Source organism: Dromiciops gliroides, chromosome 2 (genome assembly GCF_019393635.1).
Source record: "Dromiciops gliroides isolate mDroGli1 chromosome 2, mDroGli1.pri, whole genome shotgun sequence".
Lineage (NCBI taxonomy): Eukaryota > Metazoa > Chordata > Mammalia > Microbiotheria > Microbiotheriidae > Dromiciops > Dromiciops gliroides.
The window spans coordinates 250,002,439-250,022,573 of record NC_057862.1 but is presented as its reverse complement, the minus strand read 5'-3'; the positions used below and the strand labels follow the sequence as shown (position 1 = coordinate 250,022,573).

The 20,135-nt window shown below is 35.3% G+C and overlaps 1 protein-coding gene across 1 annotated transcript in view; it reads right to left on the bottom strand.

Annotated features, from left to right (window-relative positions):
* MNAT1 (MNAT1 component of CDK activating kinase) overlaps window positions 1-20,135 on the bottom strand; it is a 236,553-nt gene that overhangs the window by 106,042 nt on the left and 110,376 nt on the right. The window contains exon 6 of the mRNA XM_043982241.1: window positions 14,159-14,284. Coding sequence (XP_043838176.1) covers window positions 14,159-14,284 — 126 coding nt within the window. The remainder of the gene's footprint in view (window positions 1-14,158; window positions 14,285-20,135) is intronic.

Genomic DNA, 20,135 nt, shown 5'->3' with positions numbered 1-20,135 from the left:
TGATGACATCAACAGAAATAGGGAAATTTTTGAAATAAGTTGGGGTTGGGGAGAAAAATATTGAATTGAACTCTAGAACTTTATATGAGTTTTCTCTTCCTTGGTAATCTCAGTCTTTTTTCCTTAGTTGGCTAGGTTGCATAGTGATTAGAGGACTAGACTGCAGTCAGAAAGTCTTCCTGAATTCTATCTCAGATAGGCAAGTTACTTAACCTCTGTTTATCTCAGTCTCTTCATCTGTAAAATGAGCTGGAGAAGGAAATGGCAAACCACTCCTGTATCTTTACAAAGAGAACACCAAATTGAGTGGAGAAGAGTCAGACACAACTGTAATAACTGAACAACTAAAACAAACAACATCCCATAGAATTAAGCATGAAAGTGGTTCTGGACTAACTGGAGCAATTTCTAGAGACTGCTGACACCTGCATGATAACCTGCTAAAGTCAAGTCTGGTAACTGGCCACAACTACTTTTCACTACCTCCTATGTTCAAACATGAATGGTTTCATAAAGTAACCCTTTGTTAATTTGATTAGTATGATACTCAATCAATAAATTAGTTTAGGTTAATATTATAGTTTTTATTCTGTTGGTTCTCTTTCATACTCTGCAGGCAGGTAAACATAAAGACGCAGAGTACTTTAGAATTTAATGCTTAATGCTTTAAGTCCTTAGAATTTCTTTTTTCAGGGCAATGAGGGTTAAGTGACTTGCCCAGGGTCACACAGCTAGTAAGTGTCAAGTGTCTGAGGTCGGATTTGAACTCAGGTACTCCTGAATCCAGAGCCGGTGCTTTACCACTGCGCCATCTAGCTGCCACCCAAGTCCTTAGAATTTAATCCTATAGTTGAATTAACCCCAAAGTAGACCTTTTGGCAGGAGGTAAGAGGGATTGTTGGGGAAAATTGGACTGCGGAATGAAAGAAATTAGTTTTTAGATTAAAATCTCACACTTTATACCAAGATAAGCTCCAAAAAGATATGTAACCAAAATATAAAGGGTCATATCCTAAACAAATTAGAGAATCAAGGAAAAAAACTGCCAATCAGATCACAGAATGGGGAAGAACTGATGAGCAAACAAAGGATAAAGAGGATCACAGAAAATAAAAAGGATAATTTTCATTACATAAAATTTTAAATGTTTTTGCACAAACAAATCCAATAAAGTTTAGATTGAGAGGCACAGTTAACTGCGAGGAAATTTTGCAGCAAGTTTCTCTGATAAAGGTATCGTTTCAAGATATACAAGGAATTAATTCATATTTATAAGAATATGAGTTATTCCCCAATTGATAAATGATCTAAGGATATAAACAGGCAATTCTCAAAGAAAGAAATCAAGGCTATCCATAGCCATGTGGAAAAAAAAATATTCCAAATAACAAATTAGAGAAATGCAAATTAAAGCAATTCTGAGCTTCCACCACTCCGAAAAGGAATTTGGAATTATGCACAAAGTTACTAAATAGTGTATGTCCTTTAATCCACCTATACAACTGCTAAATCAATGTCTCAAAGAGATCAAAGAAATCAGAAAAGGTCCTAAATGTACAAAAGTATATATATTCGCTCTTTTTGTGCTGGCAAAAAAACTGGAAACTAAAAAGGTTCTTATCAACTGGGAAATGGGCCAAACAAATTGTTACATGAATGTAATGGAATATTATTGTGCTATAAAAAAAGGGAAAAGATGGTTTCAAAAAAGGAAGGATCTACACAAATGGATTGTGAGCAGAACCAGAACAAATCATCCTATAACATTAAATTAAATATTATTTTTAAAAATTTGAAAGACAGAACTCTCATTAACTAAATGAATAACCATGATTTCAAAGGACTTGATAAAGAAAAATGTTAACCACCTCATTAGAGATAATTAATATATAGAATAAGAAATTCATTTTTGATGTTATCAAAAGGGAATACATTTTGTTTGACTGTGCTTATGTAATATAGACATTGTGCATTTCTTTCTTTTCTTCTCTCTTTCCACTGAATGAAGTATCTGCTAACTTAAATAATAATAAAGTTTTTTAGAAAGAGCCTGGCACAGAGATTTGAATATAAAACAAATTGCGAATTTTCAGTTTCCCCAGATATATCAGCTCAGTGCCTTAGCTTCTATACCTAAAAATGATTAAGTAATTCATATTGATAGGGCACTTTAAGGTTAACAACTAATTAATAAGAAAAATGTTATCACCTAACATATTTTTGTAAGCTTTCATGTGATTTATAAATGTGAACTATTATTATCATTAGGTGATGCAGAAAAAAATGTATTTCCAAACCTGTAGGATTAACAGATGAAGGATATAATGGAAAGGGGTGTTCATATAAAGAACTTACTATATTCAGATTCAACTAAAATTATCTGCTCACTTTAAATTTCTTTAAATTTTAAATGCAGGTATATCCCACTTTAAACACACCTGACATTTGAAGAACCACAACTGCAGATAATTACTACTTTTACAGTTTTTTCACTTGACAAAATGATTCACCACAAAATTTCTTTAAGAGTTTGGATAGCTTAGAGTATTAAAAATGGTTAAATTTACCAACACAATGCAATTTTTTCATACAACTTTTTAACTTATATTATTCTGTCCACAATGTTGTCCTTGAAAGTGAAATAGACATGTATTTTAACTAAACCAACAGAAAATTTCTATAGCTAAACAGTTTATATATTTACCTACATATTGGCAAATGCATAAAGAAAGCTACAGTCGAATTGTTTTTAAATGTTGTTTTTGGCTTTTAATTTAAAAAATTTATAGATGAAAACATCTCAATACTATTCTACAAATGACTACCTGAAATTTCACAATCCACGACCAAAAATGAACTATGATTTATTCATCTACCCTTATTATATGCCTCTTATTATCACATTAAAATCAATAAACAAGTTATAAAGAAAACAAATATTTAAACAAAGATGAGCATGAATAGCACTTAGGCAATGGATTGTTTTTAGACAAGTATTAGATTACTTAAAACCTTAGGTTGAATTAAATCATTTTTGCAAGTATCCTCTAAGTTGCAGGTAGTGATCCCAATTTAATGAATTTTGTCAGAAATAACAGATTACTGAATATAATTTTTCCCATGTGAGGTACAACTCTCATATGCTTCCTCTTCTCTCCTCTGGCACAGTGGTCACTTGGCACAGGTCTTTATCACCATACATGTGGACTATGACAACAGTCTTCTGATTGGTCTCTCTACCTCCAGTCCCTTCCCACCCCATTCTCTCCTCCACGGGCTGCCAAAGTGATCAAGTCTGAAATGTTACCCACCCAAAACATTCCAATGGTTCCCTAATACCTCCAAGATCAAATAAAGAATGCTCCTCTGTTTGAGGTTTTGTTTTTTTAAAGTGAGGCAATTGGGGTTAAGTGACTTGCCCAGGGTCACACAGCTAGTTAAGTGTCTGAGGCCGGATTTGAACTCAGGTACTCCTGACTCCAGGACAGGTGCTCTATCCACTGCACCACCTAACTGCCCCCTCTGTTTGAGTTTTAAAGCCTTTCACAACCTGGCCCTTCCCCCATTTCCAGTCTTTCACTTTACTCTTCTCCGTATTTTCTGCCTTCTAGGGACCTCGGCACATACTCCTTGAATATTACATGCCATCTCTCTACTCCACGCTTCTTCACTGGCTGCCTGGAATGCTCTCTCTCCTCACCTCCACCTCCTGGCTTCCTTCAAAATGCAGCTCAAATGGCCCCTTCTGCAGGAGGCCCCACCCCTTATTGCTAGTGCCTTCCCTCTGAGATTACCTCTAATTTATTCTGCATGTGCCTTGTATGTAGACAGGTTTTTGTATTTTGTCTTCCTCAAACAGAATCTGAGCCTCCTGAGGGCCAGGAAAGGTTTTTTGCCTTTCTTTGTATCCCAGAGCTTGGCAGAGTGCTTGGTACACAGTAAGTATTTAATAAATACTTGCTGACTTAACAACTAGGTATCAACTTTCCAGAAGACACTATGGGCACAAACATGCAATCTAAAAACTGAATTTGGTTAAATAAACTAGATTATTCTCAAGGAGTAAACTATTAAATAGTTTGGATGAATAAGCAAACACATTATTCTTAATATGCCTTGCCGGTAGATCAAGAAGAAGGAAACAAACAAAAAACCCCAAACACCAGAACTCAAACACTGATGGGGGAAGGGGTGGTGATAGTTGTAAAAGTTATTGGCTGCCTTTATTTTTTCCTCCAATAACCAAAGCGGGGGTACTTTTTATAAAAAATAATCCATAAGACATCTTGTTAAATAGTTTATATCCAATTTGTACATGGATTAAGAGGAAAAAGATTAAAAAATATGGTTAAAAACACCAAACAAGCTTTAAAAAAAAACACACCAGAATCTGAATTGTAGAGTCCCGATGTTATCTTGTAAATAGTGTGCCTGTCCCTATTTTTAAAAATATTTAGTAACTTATTAGTCTTTGTAGTATTGCTATTTATCGACACACGCAAGTTATCTAGAAACTTTGGGGGAAGAAGGAATGCTTATTTTTCCAACGAATAATTCAACTGACATCAAGAAATATTATCTATTCTATTCTACAAAAAAAAGTAACCAAAATTACTAAGTGCTGAGAAGACAGGAATAAATGCAACAAAAAGTATTTAGACTGAAGGTGACATTTAAGCTAGTTAGGGTAGAAAAGAATTACAGTTCTCACTGTAAAAGAACAAGTATTTATCAAGCACCAACTATGTTCCAGGTAATGTAGACTCAATGACAAAACTGAAATTATTCCTAACCTCGAGGTTATATGTGTAAACATTATTTTAATATGCATGTATATATATAAGTAACAATATATTTTAACATAAATTTGTATCTTTATATATTACATAATTACATACATTGTGTAATTTTATTTATATAGAGACATATATTTATGTACTTACATATATATGTGTGTGTATGTATACATACATTTCAATGAAGGTAAAACTGAGTACATGTCCACTTCTATCCCTTAGCCTCCTATCTCTCAAAAAAAAAATACAGATAACAAACTCCCCAATACATAAGCTTTCAAAATCTTTTTAAGTACTTGGGAAACATCTTGATTCCATTAAATAATTACAATTCATTTAACATAGTAGTTAGGATTCTTCATATATAAATATACAGTAATTAAAGATCTTAACTTTACCCTAATGATTAATACTCCCTACTTCCTACTCTTTATGCCCATTTGAACCCTTTGTCTTTCTTTAATCTAATAAACCCAGGTCTCCTTATACTTATTTCAAAGGACCTATTTCCAAAACCTTTGTCCATTTTTATTGTTTCTGGTTAGACACTACACAAGTTCTACTTATCTAACTTCATTTGTTCCTCTCAATTCCTCTTGGTAGGAGATCATGGCAAAAGAGTGGCATAGTCCAAGTTACTAAAAATGGTGCTCCTGTTCCTTTTCGTAATTAGAGGACACAGAAGTCCAGAATATCACATCTTTCCAACCCTGTGACCAAGTGAAATAGGAGTTGTGAATCCACTTTTGTTATTAAATCCTATTGTTGTTCAGAATAATAACCATAAAGGCTGGCACAGGAATTAAATGCTTTCCGTTTTGAGATGGTTCGTCCAAAAGCAGTGCAACATTGTCAACTTGAGAAATATTCAGATGTCCATTCAATTATTCCATGCCACTGCCACATTCAGTAATAGACACAAAAAGTAACAAAATATTACGTTAAAAAAAAATCACTTTACCTTTCTGACTACTCGTTTAGAACATCATAAACAAACCATATATAAACATATATATGGGGGGAGGTGTATGTGTGTGTGTAAAACACAAATGAACCATAGCAGGCATAAGTTCTGTGACATATCTCTAAGCAACTGGAATCTCAATGTGCCCATATTAAGAGGTGGTACTTTGAAAAGGACAGCTAAGACACTAGATAACTAGTTAGGGGCACAAAGAATGTTACAGGTTTACTCAAATATCCAACTAACTCCATAATCTAATTCTTTTACCTTTGAGAATTAGTAAAGATATATTATGTGCAAGTTACGTATTATGAAGAAATCAAGGAGACACACATCTAATATCCTTAATTTCTTCCCATAAATCTTGCAAAAAAAAAAAAAACTAGAAATAGGTAAAGAAAAAAATTCAAGAATTTTTAAAAAGGAGGCCTGAGAAGACAACTTGATTAATAGGCTACTCCTGAGAAAAGTGAAGATTAAAAAAAAAAAGGAATAAAAATTATCACCTAAAGTAGATGTTTTCAAGTAAAAAGATAAGAATTTTTTAATGGTAAGATACATCTTTCAAGGAAAAGGTATACTGTACAATTTGCTCCCCCACCTCCCAAAAAGTACTAAGATAAAAAAATGGGCACTCCTGCTGACAATCTCTACATTTGAACTCAGGGAAGGCTAAAAGCACAGCATTCTCATTGGAGGGTCCTCAGCTCTGGAATCTGATCCCTTTGTCAGCCTGCCAAAGTTTGTTGACCTTCAAGCCAGGGTGCAAGCCCCATCTGTTCACTCAAGGCTTCGCTTGAGGGGCAGGGAGGAGGGAAGTGTATTAAATTTCCCTCAAGATGAGATGAGAATAAATCCTATATTTTATCACACAGATGACATGTTAACCAATAGCTTCCAATACAGATACAAAAATTTTCTGTGTTTAGCAGCACAGTCAATCTGAAAAGTATTTCAATTTTGTAATTCTTTTTCTTTAAAGAACACATTGGCACATTTATTAGTAAGGAAGAAACATAATTATGTGTACTTAAAAAAAATCTCCAAATGATAAACATTAATTCTCTCATGCAGAAAGAATGTCACCAAAGCAAGTATTAAAAAAAAAAAACTGCCCAGCTAAGTTGCAATAGGTCTAGTATAATATTCACTTAAGGCAGAGATAAACTAGATGCAATCTCTCTTGCACAATTTGGGTGTCAACATAAACACCTATATTTTTAAGAGAAGAAAAAATGACTAGATAAGAAAAAAATTTAAAGGAAGAACAGAGATATTAGTTTTTAAAGCCATCACAGATGAAAATCTGGGCATATTTGTGAAAGTCTAGGACAGGTTGATTTTTGTTTTTAAAGTAGGTTGGCCCTGGATTCAGGAGGACCTGAGTTCAAATCTGGCCTCAGACACTTAACACTTACTATCTGTGTGACCTTGGGCAAGTCACTTAACCCTCACTGCCCAGAAAAACAAACAAATAAACCCACAGCAGATTTCCATTCTGAAGATGGCTGGCTAAGTGACTAGTTAAGAGAATTTTTCCATAGGTTCCTGGCAGATCTTGAAAACATGTTCTATTACCATCACAAAAGGACTAACAAAGCCAATTTCCCTTCAGATCAAGGTAGAGTACACTGAGATGCATTTTTTAAAGGTAGAAGAGAGGTGTGCTTACACAAACCATGCCCAGCTGCTGTCTCCATGATTTCCTTGGAACTCTGTAGATCCCCAGATTGAAAAACGTGACCCTAAAGTCACCCTCAACAAGAGTCATCATCATCAACTATTTACCACACATTAGGGAGAACAATTTAAAGTACAATATGAAATCATACATATTTTCATGATAGCAGCTTAAAAATGGAAGACTAACAAGTCCAATTTCGAAAAATAACTAAGGTACCATGCAATTGTAAAAGGTGAAAGAGGTCTATTTTTTTTTGTTCCCATTTGTACTCCAAGACACATTTCGTACAGTATTTCATATGTAATAAAAGAAAAAGACTGAAAAACAGAAGTGGCTACTAAACATTTGCTAGAACTGAAAGTAATATTGTAGCACGGGCAATAATAAAAGTACAGTCAATTTAAGATTAGAGGGAAGTAAAAAAATAAAAGAAAAAAATAAAAGAAATTTTTTAAAAAGATTAGAGGGAAGTTCCTTACCATTTAAAATTAAAATGTTATTTATTGCATTATATTTAAATAATTTTTAAAAGGAATTAATTTCTTCATACTGTTGAGGTGCTAAAGATATTCTAGGTTCCTGAGAAGTAATGTTCATCCCAGTTAATTATTCACTGATTATTCCCAATTCATGGCCCCATAGTAGGAGCTTAATAAATGCATGTTACATCTGACTCCTTCTGCTTTGGACCAGTTCAAAATTATATATAACTAAGAATAAGCCTGAAATATATCCAATATCAAGTCACCAAAATCTCTTTGAACTCCAAAAGATTTACGTGTTTTTCCCCAAAACATTAATTCAAATACAAACAAACCAAAGCCAAAGGAGAAAATTCACCCTTACTTTCACCTATTCTTATATACCTGTCATTGGTTATAGGGCTCAAATATTTAGGTAGGGACATATACACACACACACACACACACACACACACACACACAATATACACACATACACACACACATATATATGCACACACACACACACATCTATGTATACAAACACAATGTGTATACAAACACATACATATAAAATATGTATACAAACACCCATACATATTTTCTACTTGAGACATTTAACACAAGTGTAGGATTCTTTCACCAAATCAATTTCTTACTTCCCAGCTGTCTGTGGGTTGTTTCTATGATTGCCATTCCATTTGTAGTACTGAACTGTTCCTTACCAAATAAATACACAACAAGCCTGTAAGTTGGTAGCAGAGCTATTATTACTCTCTCATTTTGCAGATGAATAAACGAAAGCTCAGAGAGATTGTCAATACTATGGTTAATCAGATTAAGGCTCTAAAACTGGATTTGAACCCATAACTTGCACTACTCTATACAATTCAGTAGCCTATTCAAACTACTGTTCAAATGTTCTCCAAGAAAAATTTGTATTACAAAAAAATTCTTCACTCTACTAAAGTGAACTTAACTTAATGTTCTATATCAATAGAAAGTTGTACTTCAACATAATCTTTTCAAGACCTTTTCAACTGTAGAAAGTACTATTTTTTTTATGTACTGTTTTGAAATAGCAAAAAGTACAGTTCATAGGAATTAAAAAGATAATTGTTCTGGGTCTGTGAGGACAATAAATTAAAAAATCAACTTCACAAATACAAAATTGGAGAGGCATCATTCATTGAAAGTTTGTTAGGGGTTTTTTTTAAGTTAGGGGGTTTAGTGGATTATAAATTCAATAAGAATCAATGGTATGATCAGGCAAACAAAAACATAAAGCAATAAGAAGCAGTATGATCTATGGGGAAAAGCAATGGACTGAGGGTCAGGAAAAGCTTGGGCTTAAATTTCCCTTCTAACACTTAATAGCTATATGACATTATGGAAGTCACTTTACCTCTTGGAGTCTCAGTTTTCATCATTTGTAAAGTACACATAGGGTTGCTGTAATAATCAAATGACATACTGTAGGCAAAGTATTTGGCAAACTTAAAGTACTATATTAGTATTGATTATTAGTTCAGAGAAATGTGAAGGTGACCACTGCAGTGAAGGATATATGGTCAGCTAAAAGAACTGGAGATGTTTAGCCTCAGGAAGAGATTTAAAGGAGGCAGAATCAATCGCTTACTATAAGTATCTGAAGGTTTTTCATGTGAAAGAAAGATTGTACTTGTTCTGCTTGACCCCAAAGGGCAAAATCAGGAGCAATCGACATAAATTACAAAGAGGCAGAGTTCTCTCTATCTAAGAAAAAGCTTCCTAACACAGCAATCCAAAAGTGAATGATCTGCCTCAGGAAGTAACAGGTTCTCCTCTGTTACAATATGGTGCAATCTTAGACTGCCAATTAAACACTCAAAGCAAAAGGTCTTTACCATAACCTATTTTTAACTCACAAGAGAAAATTTAAGACTCAAATATTATCTAGGTATTTGAGCACAGGGACAAGAAAAAGATTCAACTAGGGCAGCAAGTGACAACTATTCATTAAGATAGCAACTAATTGGGGCAGCTAGGTGGCACAGTGGATAGAGCACCGGCCTTGGAGTCAGGAGTACCTGAGTTCAAATCCGGCCTCAGACACTTAACACTTACTAGCTGTGTGACCCTGGGCAAGTCACCTAACCCCAATTGCCTCACTAAAAAAAAAAAAAAAAATTAAAAAAAAAAAAAAGATAGCAACTAATCCCTCCACATATTAGGGCAGTCTACACCTCCACATCAGTTTCAGGAAAGGGATACAATCTGAATGTTCAATGAAAGTCAGGACAATTCGTTTTATGCAAAGGAAAAGTAATCTCACTCATGCATGTCTGACTGGTTTCCCATTTCTAATATCGTGGAAGGAAAAATCCAAGGATTGGAAAAGCACAAAGCATAGCAGTTTGGAGCCAAGGAGATACAGGGGAGGGGAGGGGAGGGGAGGGGAGGGGGAGGGGAGGGGAGGGGAGGGGAGGGGAGGGGAGGGGAGGGGGAGGGGAGGGGAGGGGAGGGGAGGGGAGGGGAGGGGAGGGGAGGGGAGGGGAGGGGAGGGGAGGGGAGGGGAGGGGAGGGGAGGGGAGGGGAGGGGAGGGGAGGGGAGGGGAGGGGAGGGGAGGGGAGGGGAGGGGAGGGGAGGGGAGGGGAAGGGGAGGGGAGGGAAGGGAAGGGGAGGGAAGGGAAGGGAAGGGAAGGGAAGGGAAGGGAAGGGAAGGGAAGGGAAGGGAAGGGAAGGGAAGGGAAGGGAAGGGAAGGGAAGGGAAGGGAAGGGAAGGGAAGGGAAGGGAAGGGAAGGGAAGGGAAGGGAAGGGAAGGGAAGGGAAGGGAAGGGAAGGGAAGGGAAGGGAAGGGAAGGGAAGGGAAGGAAAAGGGATGTAAGGAGAGGCAGGAAACTGATTCCTTCTACTTGAATAATAAAAATGCCCTCTTCTCCAAAGATGAGAAGAATACAGTCTAGGTATTTCTTCAAGTTTTTAAATGAATCTTTTTCATTTAGATTACTGATTCAGTTAAAATCCATTCTAATGATAACATTGACTGTGGATCTCCTCTCATTTTCAGTCAAAGAGCTATTCAGTTTTCCTAGTATTTAAAGAAACAACTTATCTTCCAACCATTAGAGGACAGAATAAGTTACATTATATTAATGTAATAGAGTATTATGGTGCCATAAAAATATGACAAGGAACAGTATGGAAAAATGGTCCAGAAAAACTGGGTTCAAATTCTGCCCTAGAAATATACTAGCTATGGGACCAGAGGTACCTAGGCAACTTTCTAGAACTGGCAGTTATAGGGAATAAAGGGAGTTTTCATACCAGAAGCATACACACCAAAGAAACCACAAATCCAGGCCAAAAACAAAACAAAACACAATAACTGACATATGGAAAGATGTCTATGAACTGAAACAGAATGAAATCAGCCAAACCAGAACTGTACATACTGTAATAAAATAATGGGATTTAGCAGATGCCTGGGGCCCCACCTGAAGACCATCAAAATGGAGACCACACCTGGCTGGCCCTGAGTGGGGTGTTGTTCTCAGAGGTGGTATACTACTGACATCAGCAAGAGACCCCTCTCAACCAATCAGCTTGAAGGACCTCCCCTTTTGGGGAGGGAGACAGGAAGTAGGAAGGTGAGGCTGGCTTGCTGGATCTTCCTCTTTTTGTCTGGAACTGGCCTAGCATGGTGGCGGCAGATGGGAGAAAAAGGAGGGTCCCCCTTGTCATCCAGGACTTTGGTGTGGTGGGGGACTTCATGTGGACTGCTAGGAAAAGCAAAGATTTCTCTCTGGCTATACCAAATAGACCTAAACTAGGATTTTCCATTCTTTCTCTTCAGTAACTTATAATACACTTTAATAAATCCTTAAAAGCCTAAACTCTTGCTGAATTTATCAGTGATTTTAGCCAGCTTCCCCGCCAAAACTGGGGGGGGGGGGAGCGGGCAGATTAGGACCCACATTTAGATTTTAAACACCACAATACACTGGTTAGGAAAAAAATGGAAAATAGGGTCAAAGATGCTAAAATTTCAGACAAGCTAGGAAAGGAAAAGAAAACAAAACTATGGGTTTTGTTGTTAATTTGTTTAGCTCAGCCTTTTTAAAAGCTAAGAATTGGGAAATCAAAGGAATGTCCATTGACTGGGGAATGGCTAGACAAGCTGCGGTATGCGATGGTGATGGAATATTATTGTGCTATAAAAAATGACAAGCAGGATGATTTCAGGAAGGCCTGGAAAAATTTGTATGAACTGATGTATAGTGAAGAGAGCAGAACCAAGAGAACATTGTACAGCAATATTGTTTGATAAAGACCTGTGAATGATTTAATTATTCTCAGCAATAATTAGTCCCCAAAGGACTAATGATGAAGCCTACTATCTGCCTTCAAAGAAAGAACTAATATTGATGGAACACAGTCTGAAGCATGCTATTTTTTCACTTTCATTCAAGTTTTCTTACACAAAACTACTAATATGGTAATGTTTTACATAATCGTACATGAATTACCTATATCTGATTGCTTACCACCTTAGGGAGGTGGCAGGGGAGGGGGGAAGGAAGGATAAAATTAGAACCCCAAGCTAAAAATAAAAATGTTTTTAACTTTAAAATATATATAATAAAATAAAAGTATTCACACAATTTCAAAGGAATACAATTTGTAGTCATCACATAAAAAGATTAAATATGAAACATAACTTTTTAACTGACATACCTAGCTACAAATTTTTAAACAAAAATGGAATATGTATTTTTATTTAATCTCTAGATTAAATAAATCTGCTAGTAACTCATTTTAGATATCTGTTCCAAGGGAAAAAAGTTAATGAAAACTTTGTTTTAAACCCCAAATTATTCCTTTGTAAACAAAAGCTGCAAAGTCATAAAGAAAAAAACTCAATACAACCATGAAGCAAATCTCTAACTTTCATATGGGGGCAGCTAGGTGGCACAGTGGATAGAGTACTGGCCCTGAATTTGGGAGCACCTGAGCTCAAATCTCACCTCAGACACTTACTAGCTGTGTGACCCTCGGCAAGTCACTTAATCCTGTTTGCCTTAAACATTCAGGGTCATCTCTAGTTGTCTAGACATCTATCTTGCCACTGGACCCAGATGGCTCTAGAGGAAAGAATGAGGTTGGTGACCTTGTACAACCCTTCCTCACTCAAATCCCATGTAACAATTCAGATACCAGCCAAAGAACAATTACAATTATATGCTAGGAGAATTAACAACAGTGTTCTGTGTTACCTGTGTTCTTCCAGTAATGAGAAAAGGTAAGCCAGCAATGGAAAAGTATTAACTATCTAGAAAAAAATCACAACTATGCCCCTAATCATTTAAACAAATTTAATGAACTGTCTTTAGGCAACACTTTTTATCATGTTTCTAAAATTATGAGATATCAACATTAAATTTTTGCAAAAAGTCTCTTCAAAAATCATTTCAAGTTATCACAGAAAAAATCATGCCATTTTCTCTCTACTTAGTATACTGAGAATATGCATCTCTTGCTGGTTTAATCAAATTACTGTAACGATTGGAATGACGCCACCTGCTGGAGACTTGCTGTAGAGGAGTTCTGCCCATGAAGCAAAGGTCTTTGAGGGCAAGACCAGGCTTCAGGAAGTGACGCGGACTAGTGGGAGGAGGAAGGAAGAGACTGGCGCTCAGTCTCGCTCTCTTTCCTGAGGACGCTGGCGGAGAAGGGAGCTAGAAATGTGCTCTCCCTTTAATAGATAGGAATCTAGGCCTTTTTCTCTCTCTTTACCAAATTCTTATTCTCCTTAATAAATGCTTAAAAGTCTAACTCTTGCTAAAGCTTATAATTTATTGGCGACCACTCATTAGATATTTTAGACAGTTTAGCTAGAATTTTAGCCCTTAACATTATTAAAACTATATACACTCGGGGGCAGCTAGATGGCGCAGTGGATAGAGCACCGGCCCTGGAGTCATGAGGACCTGAGTTCAAATCTGACCTCAGACACTTAACACTTACTAGCTGTGTGACCCTGGGCAAGTCGCTTAACCCCAATTGCCTCACTAAAAAAAAAAAAAAAAAACTATATACACTCATTTGGTTATTCTGCTGTAACTACATTCTAGATGTTTGTTCTTAATCACTTAAACCTTTTAGTTGTATTTTCTATTTGCAGTGGTGAATATAATAAAAGTTTTAGATTTTATAATACTGTGATGGCTGAAATAAATGTCTCTTTCAAACAAGTAAAACCAAAGGCTTACCATTTTGATGCCTGTGGAGAAAGTCACTGGTTTTACTGGTTTAGTTTTCTCTAGCTGCATTTCCAGCTGTGTCGATCTATCTTTATGCTGGGCTAAGAGCAGAGCAGCAGGCAGATCAGAACTCTCCTGTAATGGAAGTTAAGGCACATTGTGAATAAAAACTTTAAAAAGAGGCATAAAGTCTTATATTGTAGCCTTGTCTATAAGCATTGCTATAACATCATATTCTCTTTTTTAAAAAGCACTTTACAGAAAATATTAACATTCTTGATTATGAATAAAAGCTATCGAGATTCATTTATCAGAATAACTTGTGGAAAAGTTTTTTTAAAAAAATACATATTAAATACAAGATCATATTCCAAATCCCAAATGCTACAGATTTATTAAAATTTTAAAATCGTAAGCTAATCACAGAAAGAATAGTACAAAGTAGTATAACTTGGATCAGATGTTTATCTAAGACACATTCTTTTTACCAACGAACTCGAACCAGTTTGAAATTGTTTCCCATTTGATTTCACCTGAGGCCGTTTGAAAATAATCCTTACTCTTTTGTGCACAATGGCACTATTGTAGGTACAACTAACAGCATATTTTTTCTCCTTTACTAACATTTTTAGGGATTTCAGCCAATCTTTTAAAATTAAGTAACACAAAATGATAAACACTCAAAATCTACATTTTAGCTAAAATAGAACAGCTGTTAATATATACATGTACACAAAGGCATGCATACCTTATATATTACAGAAACAGAAGTGCTGGTTGAATAATTGTTATTAAAAAGACTAATTACATCTATGTATGCTGAAGTACTCTAACTTTAACTGCTGTGGAGCTAAAGGTGAAGCCTAAATCATATCCAGATTCTTCACTTGCTCATGATGCTGAAGGTCAAAAACAAATAGAAATACCTATCTGCAGCAACTGCTTTTTCTATATTCACACAGAGAAAAGATAGAAGATAAAGATAATGGATAGCAAGGAAATCACCAAATTGAGGTAGCAATTAGAACAGTAATAGAGCACCAGGTCTGAAGTCAGAAAAACTTAAATTTGAATCCAGCTTCAGATATTTACTAGCTTTGTGATGCTGGAAAGTCACTTAACCTGTGTTTGCTTCAGTATTCTCATTTGTAACATGGTGGAATGTTGTGAGAATCAAAGGAGATATTTGTATAGCACTTAGCACAGTGCCTGGCACATGGTAGGAGCTATATAAATGATAGTTCCCTTTTCCCTTTCCAGATAGCACCCAGACTGCTAGCATATTTCTAAAACAGTTACTAAATCCCTAAATCATAAGAATCAACCTATTCATTTTACTTCATGCCAAGACAAACTCATTAAATTTTCATTATATGAAACAAGTATGCCATAGAGTTAGAATTGGAACGACCATGAGATAATCTTGTCCAATGCCCTCATTATACAAATGAAGTACATGAGGCCCAGAAAGGTTAAGTAATTTGCCCAGTCACATGGATGAACAGTGGCTGAACCACCTTTTGAACTCAGGTCCTCTGAACTTAAACTGAAAATTCTAATTCCCTTCTCCCCACCCCTCTTTCTCCCACACCCCCATATAACTTACTGAAGAAAGATTATGTCGCCAAATTCAAATATTTAAAGTATAGTTGAAGCACAACAAAGGCATAGATAAAAAATTCAAATGACAAATGCTTACTGACAAATATATTCAATTTCCCTGGAATCAAAGTTCTTGTGATAGAAATGTTTCATAAGTAAATCTGAAGTAACAGGCCACATTAAAACACACACACACACACAAATGGGGTAGGCAGTAAGAGTTTTGACATTTTTAAGCTATTAACAGAATTATTCGTCTTTAAAGATAGAGAACACTGACTGGCCCCAACCCACCTTTCCATCCTTATTATATATTACTCCCCTCTACCCAAACTACAGTCTAGTCAAACACAGGACTCTGTCTACCCCAGAGATGACCTTTCCTGATGCTCCTGGCTTCTAGTGCTTTCTTCTCCAAATCACCTTGTTAAAAAAAAATGATCTCTTTTTGTACATACCTCAATAAATACATGTTTTCTCCTCTGGACAGAGGGTAAACTCTTTGAGGAAAAAGGCTGTTTTTGCTTTTATTGTTGTTGTCTCTCCAGTGCCCAGCACTGTACTTGGCACATTATAGGTAATTAATAAGTATTTGTTGAATGAATTACTTAGCTATATTTAACAAGCAAGAAGTCACTCAAATCAAACATGAGAAACACGTACTTCTATGCCATGGAGAAGTAATTATAACACCGCAATACTATTATAATAGTTATCATAATAAGCTACAACATCATTATACCTGATCTTTTGTTACAATGATCACAAAAAATGGGGAAAAAACATGGAAAAATTTTAGAACTCTGATCAATGCAGCGACAGTCAAACCTGAGCAGCACCTCAATATAGTGATCAACTATAAGAATACATTTTTAGATAGAGCAAATTGTGTTCTTTTCTGGACTTCACTGTATTTGTTATAAGGGAGAGTTCTTTGATGAGTTATTTGGAAGTGACAAGAAGGTTTTGGTTTTGTTTTTCTTTAAAGGCCATTAATAACACATTTCTAAGAAAGAAAAGATGATAATCCAGCCTCAACCTAGACTTAATTCTGATTTAATCTTCACCAAAAAAGGCTACAGTGTTTAGGTATTTCAAAGAGTTAAAATAGCCAACATTTAATAATGGTAAAAGTCTTAAAAGGCTAAAAACAAACCTGGTATTGAGGCACAGGATTTTCTTTATGAGTGTTTCACCTCTGCCTCTAACCTGCTCTATTCTGATATATTACTCGCAAAAATTTATAGCCTAAAAGCTTTTGTGAGTATTAAAGTAGAATTAAGCAGAGACTCTGCTTATACCCCAATAAAGTAAAAGAAACTCCATCAAATACATGGGTTCTGGAGAAAGCATAAAATGCAGATTCAGGCTTTCAGGTGATTTTATTCTCAGAGCTTGACATTTTACCTTGAAAGTCACCCTGGCCTACATTTATTACCTTAAGGTAACTTGTTTAATATTTAAAGAAACTTTAATAAGATTGCCTGTTATACTCGTTAAAAGCCTTATAATGATCACATTTAAAAGATTATTTTTAAACTGCCTTTTTGGCAAGCCATCTGGCAAACAATATTTCTAATAAAAATCAAGCAATATTAGACAATAATATTAGCTCATACAAAATTTTAGACATTATGGTATTTTCAGAATTTAAATGTTTTAATGTATCAAGAAATTGTTCAAAAAATTTTTTTCCAAACCATTAAAGAAATACATAGAATTACAGCACAGTTTAAATACGTGGACTTTTTCTAAGCAAGATTATGTCTGACTGGTTACACTATATGTGTTAACACTGTAAAGTTAGAATCCTGATACATATATCATGCCAAGATTTTTCAACTGTAAAAGTTAAAAAGAGATCTTTGGTACATGTTCCAAACCCAATCAATTAAAAAAGAAAACTATCCTCCTTCCACCAAAAGTCCTAACAAAAAGTTGTCACTGCCTAAATTAGCTCAGGAGAACAACATTGAACACTATAATTTTTAGCTTTAGAAGAAGAAACAGTAACTTTAAAAATACTTTTAAAAAAATTTTTTAAAGAAATAGTAACTTTAAAATTTGCTCTTTAAGAAGCAAAATTAACATCAGATTCCAACTTAAATGTGAATTAAAAATTAAACAATTAAAGTAACTAAGGTAAAGAGGTAAACTGAAAAGTGAAAACTAGAGATTAAAACCATAATGGTACTCTAACCAAATTATATTTAATTATATGCTAGTATACATTATAAATTGCTCAGGATTATTATCTCCTTGTTATGTGAGCTAAACAGTTAAACAGAATGCATTGTAATCACTTACAGCTGAAGGAAACAGGAAGTAGAAAAAAGAAACTCAAAAAACTACATTAACTCCAGATTACACACAAAATATACTTTACATGATTTCTTGTTTTGCTTCATGATACACTAACTTTAAAGGAAAGATTCTCATTTGAATCAGCTCAGTGAAGCAAAAACTTTCCTATGGATTGAATGTATATGTGAAAATAATTGCTCTAAAAACTTTGTTAACCCCCAAATCAAGTTCTAATAAATCCTAAATGGATTTTGATGTGTGGATGGGAAGAACCTTGATGTAAGAGAACTTAAAAGTTGCTTTTGTCCACCAAACCAAATCCTTTTTCATGATCAACAAACAATAAGGACAATAGGATCTTATCTCCTCTATGTTTTTCAGTTAATTTTGAAAAGGCAAAGATGTGGTCTTTACTCATTGTTGCCTTGGCAATAGCTTTCTCCATTTGGTAAATTAATCATACAATTTGTTGACTAAGACATTTTCTGACCTGTGATGGTGGCCTTGTTCTGTCAATTAACTCACACTGGTTAAACTTCTGAATGAAATTATTGCTGGTATTGAGGCATTTCCCATTTCTGACTTTCAATTACTTGTTTACATAATATAGATAACGCAATTTCAATTGCGCTCCATATTTTTACCACATTATTTTTTATTGATTTTAGTGTTTTGTTTCTGATCCTAGTTTTGATGAGTTAATGCCCTGACTGCATACAGATAAACCATAAAAGAGATACAAGCACAGAGTCCATGTTGATTAGGAATTTCCTATACATGTTGGGGTTCTCCAAATCCTCCTGTTACAGATGACATTATGCTGTTTCAATCAAGCACTAGTACATTACATAGCTTCTTGAAAGAGATCTGTAATCACTCCAAAGAATGTGGCCTGTTTGTTCACCCAGGAAAGACCAAGTGGATGAACAATTCATAATACACAGATTTTAATGTGCATTTCCATGTATATTTTGTGGAGACTTTCCAACAATATGTATGTCTGGGATAGAGAGTACAGATGGACCATAACTGCAAAAGAAGCCAAGTTCATGCAACATTGCTTTCTCATGTTCTTTTACTGTCCCCAAAGCAAAGTTCCTTGTTTTCAATACCAGCGTTTTACTGATGGTACTTTGCAGAAATTAGATATGCAAACACTACAGTGTCAAAGAACTAAAGATGACACCATATAGAAGGAAATGGTGGCTTCTGTGAGAAGGCTGCAACAAAGAATTCTAAAGAATAGATGGTGATGGATGTCATAAAAAAAAAAGTTGACAGCCAACAAATATTTATTAAGCATTTGCTAAGTATCAGGTACTGTACTAAGTACTAGGAACACAGAGAAATGCAAACATATGATCCTTGCTCTCAAGAAGCAAGTGAGAAAATCAACACGTAAACAACTACATACATACAAGATTCAGAGTAGATGGAAGAGACTTTCAAGGAAAGACATGAGCAGAGAGGAGGATTAGGAAAAGCCTTCTGCAGAAAGTAGGATTGCGGTATATCTTGAAGGGAGGCAAGAAAAGAAGGAGTTGGAAATGAAGAAGGAAAGCATCCCAGACACTGGAGACAGCCCAGTGGGGAAAAAAAGGTATAGAGTAGGGAAATGGAGTGACGTATGTGAGAACAGGAAGGAGACCAGTGTCATTGTATTGGAGAATTTATAGAGGGAAGTAAAAAGACTAGAATGATAGGAGGAAGCCAAGTCATGAAGAGCTTTAAAAGCCAGAGCATTTTGCATTTGATCTTATAGGAGATGAAAAGCCATTAGAGTTTATTGAGTAGGGAGTAAGACATGGTGTGACCTACACTTTAGAAAAATCACCTTAACAGTTTAGTGGAAGATGATCTGGAAGACTTGAGTCAGAGAAACCATACAGAAGACTATTGTAATAGTTCAATCAAGAGTTGATTGAACTAAACTAAAATGGAGGTTATGCAAATGGAAAGAAAAGAACATAAGAAAAAGAAATTGTAAATAAAGAAACAACAAGATTTGGCAACAGACTGAGTATTTAGATTGAGTGAGAAAGCAGAGTCAAGGATGACACTACAGTTTCAGGCTTGGGTA